Consider the following 27405-nt stretch of genomic DNA (forward strand, 5'->3'; position numbering starts at 1 on the left):
CCATGGCTCCCCAGGGTCTTCATGGTCAACCCCCCTCTTCTTGGAATGGCATTCAAGGCCCTCCTGCCCATCCTCCCCACAAGGTTTCCTCTGAGTTCCCCTCTGTGTCTTCACGCAGTGCCTCAGTCCTCTTTGCCTTGTCAAGCCCCAGCTCGCTCATTGCCTTCTCACCTCTGTGCCCACCCCATTGTGCCCCCAGCTGGTTAGGTGCCCACTCCTCGTCCCCACAGCTCCTTGCTTCCCCACAGCACTGGGATTTTCTCTGGCGGTCTCTGCCATGACATATGAGCTTCCTGAGGACAGGCCTCGGCCTGTCCACTGTCGTCTCCCAGGCGTGGCACAGAGTAAAGCAGAGGCCATGAGCTGGGTCTCCACCACGACCAGATGGGTAACATCCATGCGAAGGGGCTTAGTGTAAGACTACAGGGAGCGCTGGGGCCTGTGGGAAACAGGAGAGTCGTACCCCCTAACACCCCCGATCTCTCAGCTCCGACTGACCCTCACCCTGCAGAAACGTGGGGTAATGCCAGCCAGACCTTCCAATTTTTCAAAAAAGCCAGAAATCAAAAATCTTCTATGCAAGTTCCCAGTGTTTTGAAACACTGTGAGGATGCTCAGTGACGTCTGGGGAGCACGTGCATTGGACAGCACCCTGAGTCTGAGCGAAGCTGAGACAAGATGGCCTACTGACCACCCACGCCCCTTCCTTACTACAGAGCAGAGGTTCTCAACCAGTTGCGGGGGGCGATTTTGCCCCCTAAAAATCTAGTGAGTAGAGGCCAGGGATGCTGTTAAACATCCTACAATGCACAGGACAGTCCCCACAACAGAGAAGAATCCGGCCCCAAGTATCCAGCTACTACAGCCTTGTTGTAGCTGATTAACTGAAGACTACATTTCCCAGCCTCATTTCCATCTAGATGGGGTCATATGACTATTTCTCACCAATAGACTATGAGTGGAAGTGATGTGTGTCACTTCCAGGAAGAAGTGGTTAAAAAGTGGGTAAGCCTTCTCTACTGCATCCCCTCCATCAAGGTGCTGGTCAGATAGAAGTTCTAGTTAGATAGAACATCCCCGGAAGTTAGAGGAGGGCAGAGCCACAAGGTGGAAAGAGCCTGGGTCCCAGTCACCTGACCAGAAGCACCACCAGGTGTCTGAGCTAGAAATAAACTCTTATTGTGTTAAGTTCTGGATTTATTCTTAACAGAAGAGGGTTATCTGGACGACTAGAAGAGCATTTGTCAGCTCATCTTTGTTCTTCCTCCCCGAGAGAGCATCTGAGGGCAGTGGAAACCTCTGTGCTGTGGGTACTGTCACCCTTAGCTTCTAGTTCCGTGGGTGCTAATGGGTGGAGCTGGGACCTCTGCCTCGACCCCTGCCTTGGAATAGGACTCAGAGCCCACCAACAGTTATAATAAAGGGTGATGAGTGACCTGAGGGTGCAGGGCCCTGCCTGGGTGAGGGAGGCATGGGGAAGACTCTGGAGCAGGGGGTGCCTGAGTATCATCGATCCTTCTTGAAGCACACATCAGCCCACAGCCTGGACTCGGGGCAAGAAGAGCTCCTTGTTCCCAATGGGATCCTAAACACTCACTATGTGCTGGGCTCTCTACATTCAGGTGTAGGAATGAAACATCAGCAAAGTTAAAGAACTTGCCGGAGTTCACAGAAACAAGAAAGCGATGAGCAGAGATGTGAACCCCCGTCTCTCTGACTCACAGCCCATGGTTTTTAGCCCCATCAGTGTATCCCAAAGTTTAACAGATGCTGTTTGTGCGCTCTTTATATTCTTTGAGCTTTTAATGTTCCAGCACACGCCTGGGCCTTTCTCTCAGCCCTTCCAGGGGTGGGTTGGAACTGCCAGGGTGTTAACTTTCCCAGGAGCAGCCCCTAGCCAGTGAAAGATGAGAGTTACAGAATAAATACCCCGGCTCTCTCGCCTCGCAGTGGGATGACTCTGAGGTACATCTTCTGTGCCGTCTCCTGGCAGTCCTTAGTGGGATTGGGCCCTAGTTGCCCATAACAGCAACCTGCTTAATAACGCACCCTTTATCAGCCTCCTTCCCTTTCTGGTCTCACTTCCCCACTCTCCATCTGGTACTTTGTGAGTTCCTTTTATAAACCACTTATACTCAAATCCTGTCTCAGGATCTACCTGTGGAAGACCCAACCCTCACAAAGTATGGTTTGCACACCCTTGAGACATGTAAGTTGATTTCAGGTGGCACTGGTGAACTTTTAAAAATTGACTGCTTAAATGTGAATTACAGAAGTGTTTAGGAAGTAATCGTATGGAGATATGACAAAAATTGTGAAGGTGGTATGAGAATAACACCTGAAAACACTGCACTGTACAGTTCAAGATGAGGTGCCTCTCTGTCCTGGCAAGAATGGAGGCACGTAGTTTAATTTGTTTTCTCATCATCAGCTTTGCTGCACTTCCCTCTTTGCCAGGACTGCTAGGAAGCTCAGAGAGAAATCTGCTCAATCGCATTTTCATTCCTGAAGGATGCCCCACTTCTGACATACAGTTTATCATCTTTCTGAGTTCCTATTTAACTGGCATGTGTTGAGTCATTAGGACTGGCTGCCTCAGAACCTGGTTGGCAGGAGGCTGGAACTGCATTATAAACAAACAGGATGTCATTATGTATAGGAGCCTTGGAATCGGATGGACCTGGATTCAAATGCCAGCTCAACAACTTGGGGAAGCTCGGGCAATCACATCGCCTCCCACACTCTTGGTTTCCTCATCTGTAACATGGATGATGGGGCCTACTTCCTAGTGAGGATTAAATGAACTGAATCCTTATAAAGCATCAAGCACAGAGCTTGGCCAATGGTAAGTGATCAGTGTTAACTGTTATGAGGATTATTATCATTATAGGGACTTTCATTCCAATGAGGCAAGAGGAACGAATTCGGGGAACTCTGTACACCTCCAATGTCAGGTGCAACCCTGGGTCCAGTACCCCGGCTTGACAATCAGAAACAGAAAGCTCACAGTCGCCAGGCTAGGCTGAAGCTATGAGGGTAAGCAGCGTGTCAGGACTGATCACCATTAAATTCTTGCGACCTAGTACAGTGTTTAGCACACACTCAGTATTTGTCGAATGAATGAATGAATGAGCAGCTGCAATGAGCCAGGGTAGGTAGTTCTGTTTGTGGGCGCTGTGCAGCAAGGGCGTCTTGGGGCCCTCGAAGACCGTCCTGCTGTGGGTTTCAGGGCACAGAGGCATTCTTCTCGAAGCCTCACAGCAACCCAGGAGTGGGCTGTCTCTCATTTTACAGACACGAAAGCTGAGATGCAGAGACACAAAGCAATTTGGCCAAAGTCACCCAGGTAAGGAGTGGTGAGGCCCCCAGGCCAGCAGGAAAGCCCTTCCTCCTGGCCCAACCTCACCTGCACTCCTGGGCCCCGAGTCCAGTCTTCCCAGAGAAATGAGCTTATTTCAGTCCCTTCCTCACTGACCACAAAGACTCAGCTTGGTCCTCAGAAATATTTGGAAAGTTTTATTTAAATGTTTTGTGTTCCCTTTTAACCAACACCAAAAAGAGAAAAATTTTTTTTGCTGTTCCAAATAGGAGAGTTGCCTCAGAGAGGAGCTGGCATGTGTGTTCAGAGCTGGGCCAGCCCGGGCCCCCCTGGGGTTGGATGGCTAGTCCCAGGAGCTGACTTCCCGGGAGCCCCGGGCGGCCTTGGAATGAGCGAGGGAGCAAACCTCATCCTGAGGAGAAGGACCTGGTCTCCCCTGCAGGTAGGGACACGAGCATGGTGGGGCTAGGAGGATCCAGAGGGAAGGAGAGGGGAATGGGAGGGTCGGATCCGGAATGTTCCGTGGAAGCTCCAGGGCCTCCAGGGCCTCCAGGTCTGGAGAAATATGTTTGCTAGAAAAATAAGATGCTTTGCGAGTTTCTGCAGTCTGTGCTCTCTGCCTGCCCAAGAGAAACCTACCCTGTTAGCCAAAGGAGCAGCGGGAGGGGCCGAGGCCAAGAACTGGTGTGGCCCCAGTGGGGGGTTCCAGAGGGGAGCAAGGCGGGCAGCAGACTTTGGTTTCCTGGGTCCCCTTTCTGGCAGCTGCAGCGGCTGTGGAGGCCTCCGCATCCCCGCCCTTTGAGGTGTGGGCTGCTGGGCGGTGGGCAGCGCTGGGAGAGGGAGGCTGGCCATCTGTCACGGGCTGGTGGGAGCCCGGGCCCTGGGCCCTCAGAACAGGATGCCCAGGGGGAGCAGGGCCAGCAGGAGGAGCAGGGGGCCTGGGGAGGGCCTGCCCGCCAGGCTGGCAGAGGCACAGTGGTTGCGGTTGGCACCGATGCAGGCTGCATAAGCCATCACGTGAGGGATGTAGTTCTGCTCGTGGACGCCGTGCAGCAGGTGTGCCATGGGGCCCTTGGCGAAGACGGCTACGTCCTCCCCACCGTGAGTCTCATGGCGCAGGGGCACGGCGGACTGCGCCTGGTAGTTGTTGTGAGCTGCGGGCCAGAAGAAACACTTGCTGAGAGCCTGCCAGGGCCTGGTGCTATGTGGCAGCTTCTCCGTGCCCCTTCCAGGCTGGCTTGAATGCCCCCGTTTTACAGAAGAGGAAACAGGGTCAGTGTGGAGAAGTCATTTTGCACAAGGCCACAGAATTTGGATCTGGGTCTGTTCTGACACAGAAGCCTGTACTCACTACCCCCAGAGGAGAAAATCAACCTCATCCGGGCTGACGGGATTAGAAGAGAAGAGGCAACCCAGGAGAGCGTCTTACCATTGGCTGCACCATTAGATCCCCAGGGGCCACTGGGGACATAATGAACAAATGAACGTTCAACAACATGGAATTGGATGCACACACTGGGAGGGCTCAGATATTGGAATATTATACAGCCAGTAAAAATGACAGTGTAACATATCAAGCCCCTACAGGTGCCAGGCTCTGTGTTAAGCTCATCAGACCCATTTAGTCCTTTGGGCAACCTTGAGAGGTAGAATCCTTTTATGGAGGAAACTGAAGCTGAGAAAGGTGAAGTTATGCGCCCGAGGTCACAGAGCGGCTCAATTATAGAAGGAGATTCGAATTGAGATTGTTCTGACTCAAGACGTGGCTGTTCTTTTTTGTTTGTTTGTGAGGAAGATCGGCACTGAGCTAACATCTGCCAATCCTCCTCTTTTTGCTGAGGAAGACTGGCCCTGGGCTAACATCCATGCCCATCTTCCTCCACTTTATATGGGACGCCGCCACAGCATGGCCTGACAAGCGGTGCATCGGTGCATGCCCGGGATCCGAACCAGCGAACCCCGGGCCGCTGCAGTGGAGCGTGTGCACTTAACCACCTGCGCCACGGGGCTGGCCCCAAGACGTGGCTGTTCTGAGATCCCTGACCTTGATCACAAGCCTACACTCTGTTCCCAGGCCCATCCCCAAAGGGTGCCCTACCCGCTCCCAGCCCTGGGTCTTGGCAGTCTTACCATAGTCCACCATGGAGACATTCTCTCGCTCACCACCCACCACCTTGTAGCCAGGCCCATTGCCATACAGGATGGCAGTGAAGGGCTTCTTGTCTGTGTCGCTCACCATGGGGGCCAGACCTGCACAGGGAGGCGTTGGTCCGGGGGTCACGTTGGAGCACCAGGAGCATAGTCCCCAGGCCCCAGTTTGGTAACCCCTAGATCCCCTTTGAAGGACCCTGAACCACCTCCATTAAGCCACCTTCCAAGCCCAATTTACTTCCAACCAACTATCCCTCAGTCTTCACTGTGTCCACATCCTTCCCATCTGTTGATCTGTCCGTCTGTCCAACCATCCGTCCTCTTCTCTCCCCGTCCATGTATCCATCCTCCCTCTCATTCTTTTTTTTTTTTTTTTTTTTGTGAGGAGATCAGCCCTGTGCTAACATCCGCCAATCCTCCTCTTTTTTCGCTGAGGAAGATTGGCCCTGGGGTAACATCTGTGCCCATCTTCCTCCACTTTATATGGGATGCCGCCACAGCATGGCTTGCCAAGCAGTGCGTTGGTGCGCGCCCGGGATCCGAACCGGCAAACCCCCAGCCGCCGCAGCGGAGCGCGCCCACTTAACCACTTGCGCCACTGGACCGGCCCCATCCCTCTCATTCTTCTATCCATCCGTCGTCCAGGTAGCCACCCATCCACCCACCCATGCACTCACCTCACTCCGTCCCCTCACCCTGCATATCTCACGAGTAACTTCTCCTCCCTACCTAATTCTCATTGAGCCCCAACTATGCCAGGCCCTGGGCTTGCTGGCTCTCCCCCGCCACGCCTGCTCCCAGATGGGCAGACCCTGGGAGTGCCCAGCTACCACCCAACAGAGGCCCACCTACCAAAGATAGAGTTGCCACGGGGGGTGTACCCGCCAAAGGTGAAGACGTGGGAGTGGTCAGCAGTGACGACGGTCAGCGTGTCTTGCAGGGAGGTCATGCTGCCCGCCTGCCCGATTGCCCGGTCCATCTCCACCACCTCGTGCAGTGCCTGCTTGGCCTTGCCCTCGTGGTGCCCGTGGTCAATCCTGCCTCCTTGGGACACCAAGGCAAAGGCCTGAGGTGAGGGGGAGGGGAAGACCTGCAGCCCCAAGCCCTGCCACACTACCGTCGGATGAACCCTTCTGTGATGGGGCACTGCCACGTGCCACGCACCACCCCAGGCATTTCGTGCTGCCGTTCAGCCTTTCCAGCAGCTCAGAGAGGGCGAGTCGCTGGACCAAGGGCCCGGGCAAGGAGAGCGCAAAGCCGGGATTTAAGGCAGATCCACCGACTGGAAAGCTTGTGCTCTTTCCACCACCCCTGCTGCTCCCAGCACTGCTTCTTCAGCTGCTCGAAGGAGTCCCCACAGACCTCGGAGAGGCAGGGAAGGGAACCGACACGCCTGAGTGCCTACCAGGTGTCAGGCACAACAAGCTGATGTCTTGTTTCCCCTTCACAACAATCCTGGGCAGAGTTGGGTACAATCAGCCCCATTCAGAGATGGAGCAACTGAGGCCTACAGGGGGGAGGTGACATGCCTGAGGTGGGATTTGAATTCAGGTGTGACTCACGCTAAAGCCCCTGTTTTTCCATCTCCCCTTTAAATACATCCCCTCTGAGCATAAAGGGTGTTGAAAGCCCTTGGTGCCTGGACAGCGCCCACGGCAGGCTTCCATGCCACTCCCACCCCCAGGTGAGTGCACGAGGCCCGGTGTTAAGCCTGGCTTAAAGGTCACGGCTAAGGGCTGCATGACCTGAGGGAACACATCCCAGCCTCCAACAGGAAGACGCAGCCTGGGTGGACGCTCCCCGCTCTGAGGGTCCTGAGCCTGGGCGCCTGGTCACCCTCCCCTCCCGCCAGCCTGAGCCTCACCACTCTGGCCTGGCAGGCTGGCAGGGTGGGTCCTCCCTTTGTTGTGGCTCTGGGAGAAGTTGGCCTGGCAGGCCCAGTCCTGGCCCCGCTCACAAAGAGGACTGCTCCCGGGGGAGCCCGTGCTCACCACCGCCGGTTCCTGGCTGGTTCCTCGGAGTCAGAGGCCTGTTCAGGGCCAGGCCGAGACCGCCGTGCTTGAGTGGGAACCCCGGGGTTTGGCAAGAAAGCAGCCAAGCTGGGCTGGCAGCCACTGGCCTCTGGAGGGCAGAGGGGCCTGAGCGTGTATGTATGTGTGGTGAGAATATGTGTGCAAATATGTCTGTGTGTGTGTGTGTGTGTGTGTGCACATGTGGATCTCAGTGAGGCAATATCAAGAACCATGGAAGACAGTGGCTGTTAGAACTTTAAAAGATTCCAGAAACTTTATCACTTCCTCACACTGCCTATTGTTATTGATCTAGCTATTGTGTACTCATAATAATAATAATAGAAACACTGAGGATTTATACTCTGCTGGGCCCTGTTCCAAGTACTTTATGTCTCCAAACACAAAGGAGGCTAATAACCCTCCTAGGAGAGGGGGACTATTTTTGGCCTGGTTTTACAGAAATGTATAGGTAGAGGTCACACAGCCAGTGGATGGCAGCATCAGGACAAAGACCCGAGAGTCTGACTCCAGGGCCTCACAACAGCTCTGGGAACCTCCATGAAGGTCAGCGTATAGCACTGCTGACTCCTGAAGAGTCTGGCTCTCCCACACTGGGGGACCCCAGGATATCCCAGGGGTGACTCATGAATCTGACCTTGGCCCCACACATGCCTAGTAACAGCAGATGTGTGCCGTCCAGCTGTGAGGGCTCCTGCAGACCCATGGGCATCTGCAGAGGAGGACGCTGGGCGTGCGTCCTTGAGCCCAGGCAGGCAGCTGCTCAAACCGCGTGTGTCTACTGGGGCCTGCTGATTTGTCTTTTGGGAGGAGTGAAGCTGAGGGGGCCACATGCCCCTCCAGAGCCAGGCCTCAGGGACGGACCCCCGAAAAGAAGAAACCCACCTCCTCTCTCAGGAAGCCTTCCTGGACTAGTAAGTCTGACGTGCCATCTCCAAGCCAAAGGAGAACAGCTTGTTGGGCTGGGAGCTTCAACACCATCCACAACCCACCCTCCTTACCCCCAAAAGGAACTTGCCCCTCTCCCTCATCCAAACTGGACGATTCTCTTTGAGAGCTGGACCGCCCACCCCCTGACCCCAGGGCTGTGTGTCCAGAAGCCCCCAGGGAAGCAGCCCTGCAGCCAGGCCTGGGGTCCCTACCTTCCACCAGCAAGAAGAAGCCTTTGGGGTTCTTGTTCAGGATCTTGATGGCCATCTCCACCATCTCAGAGAGTGACGGGTCAGTCACGTTGTCCCTGTTCAGCTCGTACTGCATGTCCCCCGGCTCAAAGAGACCTGAAGAGGACACGAGGTGGAGGCGGATGGCGAGAGCCCATGACCCTGCTGGGGGACCCCCCCACACAAGGAACATGGGGTGTCTCAGGGAACACTTGGGGGGAGAGTGGGGGCAGGAAGCTCATCAGGGTGGCTCCTGTGGGCCCAAATCCTGCCAGGGGCTTTGAAGGCACTGCCTCCTTTCATCGTCGCAGCCACACCAGGGTGAGAAGGTCACCAAGTCCATTTTACAGAGAAGCAGACTGAGGCTCAGCTGGTCAGTAACTTGCTATTTTCAGCTGCTAAGTGGCAGATCTGGGGTTCAAATCCATCAACCTACCTCTAGCCTGAAGGGCTCCAGACACGGCTCCACAGCCCTCAGGCAAAAGACTGGGTCCTGGACTCGACGGGGCAGCTTGGCTTTGTATTTACATGTCATTTACAGGTTACGTTTGAAGGGCACAGTGTCATATGCAGTGAAACAGCAGAAGGTTTGGGGTCACTGTCCCTTCTGTTCACTGAGCTGGGTTCTCTCACTTGGGAAAGGAGGAGAGTGACCCATTCCTTGCCTACATCACAAGGTTCCATGTGTACCAAGTTGGTATTTCTGGTCCTGGATGTCCTTCCAGAACACCTTGCCCCTTCCGTGAGTGTGCGCGCAGCCAACAAGAGCTCCAATTACAGAGAGCTCACTCTGTGCCACGTGCTATTCTGAGTGCTTCGGAAGCACACAGGCGCCAGCCTCCAAGATGGCGCCCAATAATCCCTGTCTCCTGGAATTCACGCCCTTGTGTGTCTCCTCCCACACTGACTACAACTAGGCTGTGAATCCAACAGAATACTGCAGAAATGACAGCGTGTGACTTCCAGGCTGGGGCATACGACATTGTGGCTTCTGCCCTGCATACTCTTGGATTTCTGGGGGAAGCCAGCCACCATGTTGTGAGGACACTCAAGCAACTCCATGGAGAGATCCACATGGGAAGGAACTGAGGCCTCTTGCCAACACCTGCACCAACCTATGAGCCATATGAGTGAGCCATCTTGGGAGCCCCAGCCCCAGTCAAGCCTTAGATGACTGCAACCTCATGAGAGACCCAGCTAAGCTGCTCCCAAATTCCTGACCCAAAGAAACTGTGCCAAATAATAAATGTTTACTCTTGTTTTAAGCTGTGAAGTTTTGGGGTAATTTGTTAGGCAGCAACAGATAACTTTTACAATGCACTAGCTCATTGAATCCTCATGACAACCTTGAGGTAGGCCCTATCATTATCACCATTTTGTAGAAGAGTCCTTATTCTACTTTATGGAAGAGGAAACTCTGAGGCACAGAGAGGAGAAGTCACTTGCCCGAGGTTGCATAGCTCATAGAGGGTAAGAGAGAGATTTGAACTCAGCACTCTGGCTCTAAGATCCATGAGTGGAAGTCATGCTACACGGGTACACGCACAGCTCTACGCAGCCTGTGTGGGGTATGGGATGTGTGCCGTGTGACCCAGGCAAGCAAAGGGCTGTGTGTGTCTGGGATCCTCCAGGTGCTCCTCTATGAGCCCATAATCTCAATGACACACCCAGGACCCAGGGGCTGTGTTCCCTGGGTTGCAGAAGATTTTGCCACGACTTGCTGGGCACAACAGCCCGGTGGGAAAGAGGACCCAGAAGTCTGCATGGTGGTGCTCGGGGTCTCATTCCATCTAGCCTGGAGCCCCCTCGGGGCCCCACACCTGTTCCCCACTCTCTGGGGGCAGCCCCCAGTCAAGACCAGCAGAGACAACCTGGTTGACTTCACTCCCAGCCACACAGCAGAGCTGGCTCCAGGTCCCCCGCCCCACAGCCTGGGATGTTTAAGTCCCAGCTCCAGCCAGGGTTCAGACTGCCCGGGGCCACAGCTCTAATCAGCTGTGTGGCATGCCACAGGTCGCTTCCCCTCTCTGAGCTTCAGTTTCCCTTTGTGCTCAGTGGAGCTCTTCACCCCGCACAGCCAGCAGATTTCAGGCCTAATTCTACGAACCAGAACCCCTTTCTCAACCCTCCCAGGTCCTGGAGCCTAAGAGCAAAGGTCCCTAAGTAGCGGGGCAGGCTGGGGCAGGCCTTGCCCCCAGGTGCCGGACTCACACAGCCTCTGCCCCAGGGCACCCAGCTGGATGCCCTCCACTCCACCCCCCTGCACTTACCCAAGAGGTAGTCCACGGTGGCGGGGTCAAGGTTCAGGAGTTCCGTGCGGTTCCAGACGTAGTGGGAGTGCTAGGAGGAAGGGCCTGGGTCAGCTGAGCAGGGGCTGGGGAAGTCAGAAGGACTGAGCCCAGCTGGTCTCAGGGTCTGGGGCATGTATGTTTCCTTTAGTCATTTAATGATCCCTCCCTGAGGACCTACCATCCCTGCCCTCAAGAAACGGCAAATAAATCGGCAATTCTAATGCCGGGGGATGAGAATTCTGAGACCAGGGGGCGCTCTGAGCCCAGAGGCAGGATCAGGGAGGGCTTCCTGGCGGAGGTGATGTCCTATTGGGGCCCTGGAGGACAAGGAGGAATTGATCAGCCTGGAGTCAGGGAGTAGAGTTCCAAGCAGGGGGGAGGGATCATGGGGCAAAGAAGAGGAAGACACAGGTCACAAGGGGCCTTGAGTGCCCGCTGAGGGGTATGGGCTGTGTGTGTTCTGGGGTCTGTGGGGAGGCAGGGAGGAAGCAAGGGCCTAGCTCTGCCCTGGGGACCCCATCTAAGCAGGTGACAAAGGAAGTGCTGCTTCCCGGGGACGTAGAGGCCACAGGAAGAGGCTGGCCAGCTTGCCTGGAGATGGCACCATTCAGAGCCTGGAGTGGGGTCCCACACTGCCAGGAATCAGCTGCGTGTCCTTAGGAGAGCCTCTTGCCTTCTCTGGGCAATGGCAATGGGACCAGTGGTTCTCAAACCTCAGGGGGTGCTACGGGAGGGAGGGTGAGAAGACTAAGGAAGTACAGCACCCCCCACCACTTCACTGAGATGGCTTTCCTGTGGTATCTCATTTAATCCTCACATCAGACCTACCAGGTGGGGACCGTTTTTCCCTTTTACAGATGAGGACACTGAGACACACAAATGACATAGCTATGAAGTGGTAAAGGTGAGGCTGACTCTAGAACTCACTCTTAAGGCGTGATTTTCAGGGAAATTACGGCCTATCTGGGACCCCACAATGACACCCCATTGGTCCAGTGGTGTAGACTCTCTCTCCCTCTTGAGTCTAGACTGAGCTCTAGGATGAGCACCCTGTCTGGTCCCATGTTCCAGGTGGAGAAACAGAGGCTGGGAGGGGAGTTGTCTGTCTGGCTTGGGCTGGGAAGGGGCTCTGGCCCAGCTGGAGCTGACTCAGAAGGATGGAAAAGGTTCAAAGCGGCTCCACTCCACCCCACCCCCACCCGTGGGGGCCTGTTCCCCAGGCTCCATCCCCACCTCCCTCTTGGCCCAGCCCCATCCCACGAGGCCTCCCGGGGGGGCCAGTCCTGGAACCCTCTGAAATCCAACCCCAGAGTGACATCAAAGTGGCTGCCAGGCTGCTCCCCACTGTCTTCAGCCCGACCACAGTCATTTCCAGACCCAGCTGCCCAGGCCCAGCAGCTGGCAGCTGAGATTTGAAGGGCAGGGCTGCTCCAGGGAGCCAGCCCTCGGGGCCTTCCCACGCTCTGGCCTCCCTTCCCAGCACGTGCCCTTGCCCTGGCCCAAGCCAGCTCACTGTGAGGGCTTCCACCTCAGCCCTGGCTCAAATAGTCCCCTCCCTGCCACCTCTGCCTGCAAGATCCTCCCACTACTGCTGCCTCCTCCTCCCTCCCCCCGCCCCCCCCCCCGCAGGGCTTCTCGGCCCCTCCCTCTGTGGTCTGTCCCCCTGGGTTCCCGCCACCCAAGCACAGTGTTCCACATTTGCCTGACCATCCGCTTCATCCTCTGGACCTCATGCCTCGCCAGGGGCCCTGCATACAGTAGGGGCTCAGGGGGATTGAACCTCCATGCAGGCTGTTCCTTGGCCCACCCTCCTCCTTACTGCCTAGCTCTCTCTCTTCCCTCCCTTGAAGGAAGGAATTGATTGATCACCTACTATGTGCCATTCATATATCTGCTAGACCATCTGAACCCGTTGAGGTAAGAATTATGACCCCGTTTTACAGAGAAGAAAGCAGATTCGGAAAGGGCTCACCCAGCCCCACCCCACTGCAGGCCGCCCCTGCAGCCCTCTGGCCCTGGAACAGGCTACCTTGTGTCTGGGTTTGAAGCTTTTCCAGATGTCGATGAGGTTCAGGCCGTCCAGCCTTGTGCCCCTGGCCTTCTCGTCCGTCTCATGCTCCACATCGGTTCTATTCTTGGGGAACATGTACTTCCGGCCACCCCCCATGATCACCTAAAGGGGACAGGAGCCATCAGTACCTGGGAGGTTCCAAGACATCCAGAAGCCTCAGGAGCCCCACCTGGAGGGCTGGGCTTCTGGAGGCCCTGGGGATGGTGTGGACGCTTCTCCAGAATGGCGAGTCCCGGGTGCAGTCCATGCTGCCTGCCTCGAGCCTCCACTTTTCCAGTTGAGGGAGATGAAATCATGAATCTCTTGGGGCTGTGGTTTGGGGCTTCTGGGGGAAATATCAGAGCTACTGATAACCTCCCTCACCTGGCTTTCCAGAAGCCTGACACATAACTCCCACCTGTGTAAGAATAATACCATCTACAGAGCGCTCACCGGGTGTTAGGCACCAATCGCTTCAGATACAGTATCTCGTTCCACTTCACACCAAGGTTGCAGGGGAAGCTGTGTCCCCATTTTCCAGGTAAAGAAAGGGGCACAGAAATGTGATTTCTTTCCCCCGAGGCCACACAGCCAGTAAGGGACAGAGCCAGGATTCAAACCTGAGGCTTCTCCGCAGGGCTGAGGACAGGGACCCCGAGGGCCTCGTCTCCCCACAGGGAGAGGCCTCGGCAGGAGGCCTCGGGGCGGCCCAGCTGGGAGCCTGGGCAAACAGTGGCCGGCGCTCCGTCTGTGTAGTCCCCGCCAGACTAATTTCAGCCACCGAGGCTGGCGTGCGCGGGCGGATGGACGCGGGACTGTTTGTTTTCCTTGGGAGCCCTTGTTTGAAGTTCTGACTATTTTTAAAACGGGGCCAAGAGCATAACAGCCGCCGCCTGCGGTGACCACCACACTGGTGTCCTCCTGTCACCACAGGCGTCAGGCCAGGCCGCCACCCCTGGCCAACACGACACCTCAGGAGAGCGGAGCCCAGCTATGGCTGACCTCAGATCCACCGTCCGGGCCTGGCATGTGATGGGTGCCCTTCCCCACCTTCCACCCCATTTCCCTCCTGAGAACCCGGGTTCTGTGAGGAGTCCAGGCCGGTGGTCGAGGGGGGCCCAGGACCAGTGTGCAGCCTGGGGAACTGGGAAGGGTATGGGCTCTGAAGTCAGACCTGGGTTTGAATCCTGACTCTATCGCTTATTGACCAAGGGCCTGTCACCTAACCTCTCTGAGCCTGTTTCCTTATCTATAAAATGGAAATAACACCCACCCCCAGGACTGTCACAGGAGGAAATGCGGTGTGGACCCAGCACCCCGGGGTGGGGGGCAGGGGCTCCGTGGTAGGCATTTTCACTGCCAGAGTAGTGGAGGTCAAAGTATTTCCATGGAGGTAAGTTCTCCATGGCCAGCTCCAGCCCAGGAGCCCTGGAGGTAGGGCAGGCTGGGAGAGGCAGAAGGAGAAGGGGACCCCGGGTCACTGGCCCCTTGCCCTCCCCCATTGTTCCCACAGAACCTGACCCCTTGGCGCTTTCAGAGTGGAAAATGAAGCCCCCAATCTTCTTGCCCGGAGCCTCATCATTTCCAGCCCCAGCAGGGACTTCACACGCTCATTAAACTCCCAAATAACAGACTTGCTGTTTGGCTTTGGGGTTTGGGTTTGTGTCTTTCTTCTTTTTTAGCAAAAGATATTTATTTTCAGGGCGGACACCAGGATTTTTGTTTCATGTATAGCCTGGGGGCTGGGGGGATTTGGGGGTTCTGGGGTGGTGGTCATGCAGGAGCAGACAGGGGAGGAAAAGATGAGCATGGGAGAGGAAGGGAGGAGGGGCAGCCCTCACACCCGCCCCACCGCCTCACTCACACCCTCGCTCATCCCCCGGGGCCTCTGGGGACCCCCTCAGGCCACCCCTCACCCCCGCCACGGGAGAAGCCCTCCCTTAAGCACCGGTCCCCCTCTCAGGCTGTTCCTGCCAAATCTCTCTGAAGAGCGGCCCCGTAATTACACCCTGTGCTTGTACAACAAATGTTCTCACATCCATGACCTCATCTCGGCCTCCAGCGGCCCTGGGAGGGGGCAGGTGGGGATCTCTGTTCTTGTTGCACAGGTTGGGGAACTGAGGCTTAGGGCAGGGAAGTGACTTGCCCCAGGACACGTGTCGGGGGAGGCAAAGTCAGGATGGTGGCTTTGCCTCGGACATATGCTCACTAGGAGGGGTCAACACGCCTGTTTGTCCTGAAGGGGGTGCTCGGTCCACTGCTCGGAAAAGGGATGTCATGAGCTGGTAGGAGGGCCAGGTGGCACTCAGAAATCGGGGGAGACTGCACTGCAATTGGGGGCAGAGGGCGGGTTTGGTGGGGGTAGACACAGAGGTGAGGGGTAGGTGGGATCTGGGGGCTTCTCTGAGCCTCACTGAACCCCCATTCTAGGCTCAGGGGGGCAAAGCCCCCTTGCCCCCTCACCAGCCCCCAGCGTTAGGTAACAAACTAGAGGTTCTCATGTAGGAATAGAGTAGGGACCCGCCTGAGCATCAGGTGGACGACGTCTGGGGCGCATGTGCCTGCCTGCACACATGAGCCTGTTCAATATGTCAAAGCTTGTGTTTCGGGGCAGGGCCACGTGGCTCACTCATAATGCTACCACTTTCTAAGCACTTACTAGGGATCAGGCCCCGCGCTACACTCTACAGGGATTATTTCATTTAGATCTTGCAATGTGCTTATGAGATAGTTACAGTTCACAAAGGAATGTAAGAGGGAAGGCTCAGAGAGGTTAAGTAACTGACCCAAGGTCACACAGCTAGCCATCAGCAGGGCAAGGATTTGAACCCAAGTTTTAAAATGAGAGCTTGTGCTAACCACTGCCCATACCACCTTTTCTCTGGGCATGCTGGTGGAGTACAGGGGACCCATACCTGTCTGTGCACGTGGCAATGTGCAGGGCAGGGACTCCCCTCCGATGGCACTGTGTCAACTCCCCCTCCCATGTTGGGGAAGTGCAGCGCCAGGTTCCAATTTACGGAATAATCCCTGGGCGCCTGGTTCCCGGGGTGCGGTGGTGGCCGCATCAGGGTTGATCCCACAGCCCCACCGCAGAAATCCTACCGTGCCTCCCTGCCCCGACCGCAAATCCCCTAATGGGCTGGGAGCCCTCCCAGGTGTGTGGGGAGCCAGGCCAAGCTGCTTTTCCCGGGCCAGCCTGGGCCTGAGGCCTCAGCCCACCAGAGCCCCCCTCACAAGCCCGTCCGTCCTCGCTCTGGCAACACCCCGCACTCGCCTCGATGTCCTTGATGTTGTGCATGAGCTGGTAGGCAATGTCCTTGCAGCCCTGGCTCAGGGCCTCCTGGGGCATCTCGTTGTCTGAGTACCAGTCGCGGTCGGCGGAGTGGGCATAGGCGGCACTGGGGGTGGCGTGGTTCACCCGCGTGGTGGTCACAACGCCCACGGATTTCCCTGGGGGGTGGGAGAGGAGGGGTTGGCTTCATCTGGAGACGGGGGTGTCCAAGCTGCCTTCTCCCTCGTCCTGGCTGAAGACTGGCCTCTGGTCAGTTCCGCTGACTGCCTGGGCCTCAGTCTCCCCGTCAGTACTAAAGCGGGGGGATGGGGGCTTCCGAATCTCCTGGCAGCTGAGACACTCTGCCTCTGTGACTCCCCTGCTCTCGAGGGCCCTGAGCTGTGAGCACCTGGGCTGGTATCCTCCCTCCCTCAAGGACCCCGCAGAGCCCCACCCCTGCAGGAAGCCCCCCGGTGCACTGCAAGAACACAGGGGCCCCTCCTAAGGGCTCTCAGGTGGAGGTGGTTCTGTCACCCTCGTCAGGCGGCCTCGTACCCTGGCTCTAAGGTCCCTGGGGCACTGGCCAGGGACTCCCAATTCCAAAGAGGAGGGGGAAGGAACAGACATTTACTGCCTTCCTGCGAGGCTAGCGCTGGGCTGGGTCCCTTACTTTCTCCACATCAAACCTATGAGGGGGCTGCATTTCCATGCCCATTTCATAGTCAAATAAATAGACTCAGGAAAATGAGGCAGGATCAGAACCCACATCTGAGTCACCCCCTAAATCATTAGCCTTCCCTGTCATGGAAGGGATCCCGTGAATATGTCACAGACTCCCAGAACGTTAGAGCTGGAAGTGCCCTGGAGAGCATCTTTTTCTGCTCTCTCCCCATTGTACAGCTGGAAAGACTGAGGCCCAGTCAAGTCACAGCACCGGGCCCATTCCCTGCCGCTACCCCCACTCACCAGCCTCCTTGGCCCAGTGCAGGATGGAGGTGACCTCGTTGCCCTGAGTTGTATTGCACTGGGTGCGCTGGGTCGCTGCGCTCACCCCCACGGTGCCCTCGTTGGCCTTCACCCCACACAAGTAGGCGGTGGCGGTGCCTGCGCTATCAGGGACCTGAGCATTGGTGTTGTATGTCTGCAGGTGGGAAAGGAGGCTCAGGAGATGGCCAGGCCTTGGTCCACCCTGCTGCCCCCGTGCCACCCTCCCCCAGCTCACACCACAGGGCCTGGGGCATGAGGAAGACAGAGAGGCCTCCCACAGCCTTTGAGCCCTGCTACCCACTGAGGTCCCCCTGGGGCCAGAGGATCACTCAGCTGCCTGCTTCCTAGCCCTGCTCCCTGTGCCCTGGCAGCCAGGGCAGCAGGAAGGGGTGGGGAGGCAACTCTCCAACACATGGAGCCATTTGGCAGAGGAGTGGGGGCTGGGTCAGCTCAGACCTCTCTCTGGGTCTGGGGCTACAGGAGCCAGCAAGTGGGGTGGGAGGCAGAGAAGGAAGGGGGGGGTGGTTCTTGAAGGAGTGGGGCTGGGGGAGGGCGCCCGGGAAGGGGAGGGAAAGTGAGGGGGAGGCAGGATCCAGAATAGAGAAATGCAGAAGGGGCCCTCCCACGCCCTCCCATTCAGACCTCTAGTAGAGACCCTGAAACTATTTGCCTGTCTCCTTTCCCCACTAGCCTCAGAGCTCCTTGAAGGCACAGAAAACATTACAGTCCCTGCTATTCCGCTAGAAGTGAGCCCGGCCTGAGTCAGAGTGTCTAGAGGCTCTTTATTACAGAACATCACCACCAACAACAACTACACCCCGGTAACAACAGCCACCACTTTCCATCCGTAATCTAATTAACTTCCACAACCACCTTGGGAGAGAATGGATGCGACAGAACCACGTGCAAAAGAGAAGACACTGCATGATTCCATTTATATTAAGTACAAAAGCAGGAACAGCCAATCTATGGTGTTAGAAGTCAGGGTGGTGGGTGGGGGGCTAGGGACTGGAGGGGGCTCGGGGGGACCTCAGGCTGCTGTCATGTTCAGTTTCTTGACCTGGGCGCTGGTTATACAGACACCTGCAGTTTGTGAAAACTCAAGCTGCACCCTAGCGCACTTTTCTCTATGATGATATACTTCAACAGGTTTTTAAACCAATGAGCTAAAACCTTCAATATAAAGTCCTGGGAAGTAGCTGCTACTGTCCTCATCTCACAGTGGGAACACGGAGACCTCAGGAGGGCTGAGCACCTTGCCAGCAGGCTGGAGAGGTCTAAGAGAAGCCTTTCCTCTGCCCTTCCCTCCATAGGAGGCTGGGGCCCTGTGGGCGGGGGTGCTGGAGCTCACCTTGGAGAGGGCCACGAAGGGGAACTTGTCCATCTCCAGGCTGGTCTCCTCCCCGGGGCTGTGGTGGAGCTGGCCCTTGAGGATGCGGGCAGCCGTCACGGTGGAGACGCCCATCCCTGAGACAGGAGTGGGTGGCCTCAGTCTCTCGGGCTCCCCGCCTCTGCAATCAGCCCTCTCAGGCACCCATGGCTCTCTAGTTTGGTGCCAAGGCACGCTGGGCAGTGGGCACCAGAGCACAGCTTTGTAAATGTGACCAGGTGGCCCCTCTCTCCATTCCCTCCCCAGAACCTCAGGGCACCATCTGGCAGAGCAGATCTCCTGGGTCCACAGCCTAGCCCCCCATCCTCTTCAACACCCCCCCAGGACCCCAGCCTCCTCAACACAGCCCCATTCACCTTCACCTGGCCCCCTGGGTACCCCCATCAGCACCTCCCTTGGGTCCCCAGGCCTCACCATCTCCCAGGAACATGATGATATTCTTAGCCACGTTGGTGTTGAGATTCTGAAGCCTCAGGGCATTTTCCAGGGTCTGCTGAGCTTGGTCTCTCCAGTATTTGGGGTCTTTCTCTTTCTCTGTACAGAGAGGTGGAGTTATTTGGCAGGGGCGGGGGTAGCTTCTCATCCTCAGACATTACAGATACCCCAACTTCTCAGGCCTGAGGGCGGGGCTGCCTGGACTTGGGGAGGGAGCCGTAGTTGCCATCTCAGACAGCCATCATGTGGTTTATAAACACACGCTGGTCCAATCCCCTAAAAAAGCCTGTGGACCCTGGGTCTTCTCCTCATGTCTCAGACTGAAGAAACCAAGGCTCAGAGATACCAAGCAACTCGTCCAAGGCCACACAGCTCTGGCAGACACTGGCAGAGCTGGGCTTCACTCCAAAGCCCACGCTCTTTCCTTCCACCCAGTAGAGAGACATTCTGCTAAGGCAGCAAGTGGATTGTGCTAGCACAATGAGGAGGGCAATGTTTAACCTATTCAAGGGAACAAACTCCTTCCAACTGCAGGACTCCCCAGACAGATCCAGCCATCAATTATAAACTCTGCTCGGCTTATTCATTAAAGTAGGGTCAGCAGGAACCTGACTTAGCGACAGAATTAATAGCAGGGCTGGAAAGCAAGACTTGCCTTTTGTTTAAGGTATCAAATTTAAAGGAGCCACACACTTGTTAGGATAAATTAGCAAAGAGGACGTTCTGTGTCCTTAATCTTGAGAAAAATTGGGAACCTCTCTCTCTCTTTCTGTCTCTCTCTCGTGTCCATGTGTGTCTAGCCGTCAATCTTCCAGTGGAAAGAACACAGCTGCAGAGCCTGACAGACCTCAGTGAAAACCGCAGGTATGCCAAGTACAGCTGTGTGGACAAGTCACCTCTCTGAGCCTCAGTTTCTTCCTCTGTCAAATGGGATCGTTTGCCCCTTCCTCTCGGGGTCGTTATGAGGACGATAAGGCAAGTGACACACCTGACCCATGGGAGAAGATCAACAGCCTCCACCCCTAGTAATTCCACGCCAGACCTGGAACCCCTTTTTCTTCCCAGCAGAGGCCCAGGGTCCCTGTCCACGGGGGTCAGGGTCCTTCCCACCGTCTGCCGGGCTCTCCTCTGCACTTGGGCCCCATCAAACCTGCCCACCAGAGTACAGAAGCCCAGATACGGGAGCTCCTTGGGATTCTCTCTTTCAGTGGCCTCCCAGTGCACAGAGGGAAGGCTGAGGCCAGCAGAGGAGGGTCTTGTTCAAGGCCGTGTTTGTGGGCTGAGGACACATCCTTATCCTCTGGCCCAGCTCAGGCAGGCCCTTTGGGGCCTTTTGGGACAGCTGTGGGTGAAGAGCACAGCTCTCCTTCCTCACACCTGCATGGTCTCCAGGCCAGTGCCCCGTGCTTCACACACAGCAGAAGCTCCTTCACCTCCCGACAGCCTTATAGGGTGGCTACCATTATTTCCTCCACATGGGGAAATGAGGAAACTGTGGGTTCCGAGATAAGAGCTGAAGAAGAACAGGAAACCCCTACATCTACGTAGCTGTGCCCCTGCCTCGGGCAGGCAACACGGCCGAGGAGACAGAAGGAAGTGAATCTCTACCTCAAACCTTGGTCCATCCACACACCACACCCCTCCCCCAAGAGGCCTCCCCTTACATCACCCCCACCCCGATTCCTGGCACCTTCACCCTGGCAGCCTCCAGCGCCACCTCTCTCTTCTGAAGGTATCTGTAGAGCTCCCCCATTTCAGACCCCGCAGGCAGAGTCCCCAGCTGGAGTCGGGTGGGCCTTGGCCCTTCCATCCAGCTGTTTGCCTTTAGGAAATTTCCTTCCACTCGAGATTCTGCCCAAGGAAAATGGAAGAACATAGCTACCTACAGGCAGTGTTAGGATTGGAGGAGATGAAGACTGGGCAAGTGCTCCCGGCCAGTGGTTTTGATCAGGGATCCCCCTGGCTCAGGGCTGGTTCCGATCTCCTTCCTGCCTTCCTCCACACACTACCGTGCCAAGGCTCTGGTCAAGGAGCTTCTTCGGCTATTTGGGTGCCATCTGGGTGGTGGTGAACTTCCACCCATCCTGACCACCTACAACCTGCCCTCCACCCCCAGGGCTGCGCTGACACCAGCCTGTCTTGCGCCTGTTGCTCCTTCTCAACACGAGCTCTGACACCAGTTTGCCAGGTTCCCTGCCATTGGCTCCCTGTGAGACTGGGGGTCTGGCAAGGGCAAGCCCTTGTCTTATTCACCAGAGTCATCCCAGGGCCTGTCCCTGAGAAGGGTTTAGTAGATGTCAAACCGACTCCATTATCAGAGGACCAGTTTAAGCATTGATGGTTTTGGACAACTGAGTTTCAGAAGACCATTGTTTCTCGAGACCATTAAATGACACGCACAAATGCCCATGACATAATGAGCTACGTAAAGAGTACTTTACGATTCAGCATGCACTGTATGATTCTATTTGTATGAAGTTCAAAACAGGCAAAACTCGTCTATGGTGGCAGGAGTAAGCCTACTCACTTCCTTTGGCTTGGGGGGCGTTTGGCTGGGACTGACACAGGAAAGCCCTTGGTGTCCCATGACTGGAAAAGTTCTGTCTTGATCTGGGAGGTGGTTACATGGGTAACCCCAAGGATACACACTGAAATGCATCATGGGATCACAGAGGGAGCAATGGCCTGAGAATCCAGAAGTTCAGGTTCCATCCCCAGCTCTGCTACTGACATGCTGTGAGGACTGACCCTCCCTTCTATGCACCACAATTTCCTCATCTGTTGAAATTTATTCTTCCTGAGAGCACCCACTGGACAGACGGAGAAATTAAGGCTCGGGGAGGGCAAGTGGGGACTTCCAGCCACATAATGGATTGAGCCAAGGAGGGCTCCCCTCCTACAAAAGATACCAAAATGATGAAAAAAATAAACAATCAAGAACAGTACATAGCTTGAAAAAGGAAGAAAAGAGGGAAGGGAAATCCCCAGGAGGCAGACATAAAGAGGGAATTCAAAACCAGAGAGGTGAAAAGGAGCTGACACTGAGGGCCCCTTAAAGAGTCAGACCAGCTGCAGGTCTAGGTTGAAACTGTTTTAATGTGCGTGTATGGCCTTGAAGCTATGGAAGGGACAGGGAAAGAAAGCCTGGCATGAGAAATGTAAACTCCCCTCCAAATCTGACCCACATCTAAGAGGGGTCTGAATTTATAGTGTAAGAACCACAAACTGAGAAATTAACATAAAACTCGTCTAGAATTAAAGGATCAAACATAATGCTGCACTGTAGAAACACTTCCATCTGAATCTCCAATAGGAAAAAAAACACAGAACAACTCTTGTTGAAGATGAGTTCACAAGCAAAAATTACAAACCATGAGGAAGTGCTACCGTAAGAGTGTTAAGCAGACAAAAGCAAAGGAGACTGAACACAACAAGACTTGGAAGAGTTTATAGAATAAGTTAATTTCAGATTATTAGAGACAAGAGAGAATAGAAACCCCAATTAAAGAATGGGATAATATAAAGGGAAAAAGAGTGACCTATCCAACACTAGCACATGCAGAGCTGGCACTTCCTGCTCTGAACATTTGTTTCCAGCTCCTAAATACTTTGGATGGTTCTATGACCCTGAACATAGACACTGCCCTCATCCTTTCCCACCTGCACCAGGTCTCCCCATCCCTCCGCCTGTGCCCCCACCAATCCTACCTGGCACTAAGGAGTTGGTAAGGCAGGTGCCGATGGCCAGCACTAAGAAGGGTGAAATCATGGTACACTGCAAGACCTGCTTTCTCTCTGGAGCCCAGAGGTATGATCGACGTGGGTGGGAGGGGATGGGCTAGCAGTGGTCAGACGTTAATCGATGTTCCGATCCTAGAAATTAAAAAAAAAAAAAAAAGACATGTGGGCGACAGCTCCAGAGTTCATGTGTTCACTCACTTATTCATTCATTGATTCATTCATTAAGTATTTGTTGAGCACTTATTTCAGGCCAAGCATGGGGCTAGGCAGTGGCATGCAAAACCTAGATGGTCCTTCCCTCAGGAAGCTTAATCACACAAACAGTTGTATAAGTATAAATGAGTTCCATGCTGCAAAGTAGTTCCTTTCTATTTCCCAAGTAAACTCCCACTTTCAATCCATCTGAAGCCCGGAACCCACCAGAGTTCAGTCTTTCTGGGTAGTGCTTCTCAAACTGTAGCATGCATCAGAATCTCGTACAAGTCTTGTTAAAATAGATGCAATACCAGCCCCCACCCCACCCTGAGACTCTGATTGCATTTCTAACAAGCTCCCAGGTGATACTGCTGCTGCTGCTCATGGACTACACCCTGAGAAACATTGTTCTAAAACATCAGTCTTCAGCCTTTTGATTATCCGTGGCTGAGCACCTTAGAGACAAAACAGAGTCCCCCCTTTCTTACAGGGACACCTACATTTGCTCTTACAGGACAGCTACATTTGCTACCTTCTCTTCTAGAGCTCATCATTTATGGTGAGAGATATAAAAACTGTAGGAGTGACATACAGGAAGAGACTGGCTGGTAAGGATGATCATTTCTGGGTAGTGACATTTCAGATGACTCTGACCGTTTTTTCATTGTCTTTCCTGCATTTTCCAAATTTTCTTCTGTGTTGAGACGTTACCTTTATAACTTTTTAAAAATGTTATTTAAAAAAAAGACAGGGTGGGGGCTGGCCTGGCAGCATAGTAGTTAAGTTCGCGCACTCTGCTTCGGCGGCCCAGGGTTCGCGGGTTGGGATCCCGGGCTCAGACCTACACACCGCCCATCAAGCCAGGCTGTGGGGGTATGCCACATACAAAAATGAAGGAAGATTGGCATAGATGTTAGCTTAGTGACAATCTTCCTCAAGCAAAAAGAGGAAGATTGGCAGCAGATGTTAGCTCAGGGCCAATCATCTTCACTAAAAAAAAAAAAAACAAAAAACCAAACTGGAAGGAGCCAGCCCTGATGGCCTAGTGGTTAAAGTTTGGTGCGCTCCACTTCAGCAGCCTGGGTTCGGTTCCCTGGCATGGAACCTCACCACTCATCTACCAGTGGCCATGCTGTAACGGTGGCTCACACAGAAAAACTAGAAGAACTTACAACTATACACAACTATGTACTGGGGCTTTGAGTAGGGTGAAGAAAAGGAAGAAAAAAGAGGAAGATTGGCAACAGATGTTAGTGTAAGGTGAATGTTCCCCTGTAAAAAAAGAAAAAAAAAGACTGGAAGGAAATACATCAAAACATTACCTGTGGTTTTCTCGGGGCAGTAGGAGTATGAATGATTATTTCCTTTTTTTTTTATTTTTTATTCTTTTGATTCCTCCAAATTGCCTAAAATGGGCATGTATTAATGGCATAAGAATGTTTTCAAATTGTGGTCATCCCATTGGGATCACCAGAGATAACCCCATCAGCAGCTGAGAAATGTACTAACCCTGTTGTGTATAAATTACTGGAAGATAAGAAATTTTAAATGGCAAGAGTTTCACAGGGAAATAATGTTATTATTTCCACCAAAACTAAGATAAAAATGATTACTCCATTTGTTGTTGCAAACAGCAGTGATGCAAAATGTTCTACGGTTACAGCGTCATGATAGATTAGGAACCGCTCTACCGCTGAAAAAGGGGTCTTGATTCAGCCTTAAAAACGTGCATGCTGTGCTCCAGGCCACAGAGATGAAGACTCACTGCACTCCATCCCACAAAACCCCCAGCGTTCCCCAAACATGCCCTCCACACCCTTATGCTTTCCCTCCCCTTTCCTCATCTACCTGGCTCCTTAAAAACCCAGCTGGTGGGGAAGGGAGGGTGGGAAGTGAAAGGAAATACCCCACAGCTAACATCTAACAGCACTTAACTATGAGTGGTGATGGGATTTCAGACGATTTCCAATTTTTTTTTGTTCTACTTTAGTCTCCGAACGTTTCTGGAGTAAATCCTAACATCAGAAAAAAATGTTATTAAATTGATATATAGCATCGATATATTAAAATATTGTTCAAAACAGTTTAAAACTGAAGTCACCTCTTTCAGGAAGCCTCCAGGATGATCACTCATTCCAATATGCTACCTCTGAACTTCATACCACTTCAATCATTGCATGTAGCTCCCTGTTTTGAAAGTAATTCTTTCCTGGTCCGTCTCACCCATCACACTGGGAGCTTCTAAGAGCAGGGACTTTGCCTCGTTTGTCTGTACTCCAGTGCTTGGCACAGTAACTATTTACATCAGTTGGAAGGCAGTGCTCTAAGGAGGGATGCAGGAGGGAAGGAAGGATCACCCCAAAATCCTTCCTTTGTGTATGCAGAAAAGTCCAAGTGTTGGCAAGGATGTGGAACCGACCAGTGTGTCTGTTCACTGCTGGTGGAGTGTAGATTGGTACAACCAGTTTGGAAAACCGGCTGCATCTACCAAAGCTGACACCATCCATATGCCCTCCGACCCATTCATGTCCAACAGAAATGCACACATGTTCACCAAAAGACATGTACAAGAACACTCATAATGGCCTCAAAACCATGTCCATCTTCAGCAGGGCGGATAAATCCACTGCGTGGGTTCAGAAGATGGAAATCTACACAACGATGAGAATAAATGATCAACAACTCTACACAACAACATGGATGAATCTTGCAAAGGTAAAGTTGAGTTAAGGAAGCAGACCCAAGAGTACGTATGGTGTGATTCCCATTAGGTAAAGCATAAAACCTAACCAAGGTGTTAGAAGACAGGATAAAGGCTACACTTGAGGGGTGTGGGGACACAAGAGGGCAGAGGGGACTTGTGAGGTGCTCGTAAAATTCTGTTGATTGATCTGGGTGCTGGTTACATGGTGGGTTCAGTCTGAAAACCCAACAAGCTGTCGATTTATGATACTTTTCTGTATGTATGTTATGCTTCAATAGAATAAAAATACTACTCTCTGGGAGCTTATATAAACAATCTGTAAAGGACACAGACAAAGTGAAAAAGGCCTGTGTACTATACTTCAGCATTTATAAAGACTTTCACCATGATTTTTCACCAATAACCCATGCAGTGGACAGAGAGGGACATGTGATCTCCTTTGTAGATGAGAAAAACAAGGCTCTGAAAGGAGAAGTGACTTGTCCAACGTTACAAACAAACAGGTAGCAGAGCAGAACTCTGACCACAGGGTTGCTGATTACAGACTAGGCAACAAGGTACTAACAGTCACCCCCTAGGTGTGGGGCTTCCTGTTCCCCAATTGTGAAATAAAGGTTCTGAAGTTTAACACATGTATAGATTCCTGTAACCTCCACCACAATCAGGATACAGAATGGTTCTACCACCCCCAAAAACTCTCTTGTGCTTTTTCTTTGTAGTCACAGAAGCTCCCCTCCACCATCCCTAAACCTGGGAACCCCAGCTCTGTTCTCCATCACTATAGTTTTGATTGGTATTGTATTAAATCTGTAGATCAATCTGGAGAGAGTTCACATCTTTGCAATGTTCAGTCTTCCAAATAAGAACACAGTATGTCTCTCCATGCATTTAGTTCTTTTTAGTCTTCAGTATACAGATCTTGTATGTGTTTTATTAGATTTATATCGATGTATTTCACTTTTGGGGAGCTATAATAATAGCATCGTTTTAAATTGTTCATTGCTAGTATATAGAAATGCAATTGATTTTTCTGTTTTGACCTTGTATCCTGTGACCTTGCTAAATTCACTTATTAGTTCCAGGAGTTTTGTGTGTATCTACGTGGATTCCTTGCTATCTTCTATGTAGACAATCATGTCATTGACAAATAGGGACAGTTTTAGTTCTTCCTATCCAATCTCTATGCCTTTTATTTCTTTTTCTTGCCTTATTGCACTGGCTAGAACTGCCAGCACCATGTTGAATAGGAGAGGCAAGAGTGGACATCCTCGCCTTGTTCCTGATCTTAGAGGAAAAGCATGCAGTCTTTCAGCATTTGAGGTGGTTTTTTGAGGTGTGAGATGGAGTAGATTTGGTGGGGAAAATAAAGAATGTGGTTTTGGACATGTTGAGTTTGCGATGTCCTTCAGAAGTGGAGATATCAAGTGAACAGATGGATATACACGTCTGGCACTTGGGAGAGGGGTCTTGGCTAGAGGTGTACACTTGGGAACCCTGGGCATATAAGTGGCATTTAAAGCCTTGATGAAACTTGACAAGATCATCTAGGATGAGTGAATGAAGACAGAAGACAACTATACAACAAAAGCCCTCAGAAAACCAGGAATTGAAAAGAATTTCCTTAACTTGATGAAGACTTTATACCAAAACCTACAGAACCATCATACTCACTGGAGAA

At 53.3% G+C, this 27405-nt stretch overlaps 1 protein-coding gene across 7 annotated transcripts in view; it reads right to left on the reverse strand.

Moving 5' to 3' along the window:
* Positions 1-3501: 3501 nt before the first annotated feature.
* Positions 3502-27405, reverse strand: part of ALPL (alkaline phosphatase, biomineralization associated) — a 53689-nt gene continuing 29785 nt past the window's right edge. For 6 of the 7 annotated variants that reach the window (XM_087446635.1, XM_087446631.1, XM_087446632.1 and 3 more), the window contains 11 exons: positions 22796-22960; positions 19067-19186; positions 18614-18729; positions 17242-17416; positions 16279-16454; positions 12981-13124; positions 10931-11000; positions 8643-8777; positions 6323-6514; positions 5450-5569; positions 3502-4473 (listed from right to left, as the gene is read on the reverse strand). In XM_087446635.1, the coding sequence (XP_087302761.1) occupies positions 4208-4473; positions 5450-5569; positions 6323-6514; positions 8643-8777; positions 10931-11000; positions 12981-13124; positions 16279-16454; positions 17242-17416; positions 18614-18729; positions 19067-19186; positions 22796-22856 (1575 nt within the window). In that variant the 5' untranslated portion in view covers positions 22857-22960 and the 3' untranslated portion in view covers positions 3502-4207. Of the gene's footprint in view, positions 4474-5449; positions 5570-6322; positions 6515-8642; positions 8778-10930; positions 11001-12980; positions 13125-16278; positions 16455-17241; positions 17417-18613; positions 18730-19066; positions 19187-22795; positions 22961-23615; positions 23638-27405 lie in introns of those variants that run through there. The other variant, XM_087446636.1, reaches the window with a different exon arrangement.

This window comes from Ceratotherium simum, chromosome 22 (assembly GCF_057802395.1).
Source record: "Ceratotherium simum simum isolate JZ-2026a chromosome 22, ASM5780239v1, whole genome shotgun sequence".
In the NCBI taxonomy this organism is placed as follows: domain Eukaryota; kingdom Metazoa; phylum Chordata; class Mammalia; order Perissodactyla; family Rhinocerotidae; genus Ceratotherium; species Ceratotherium simum.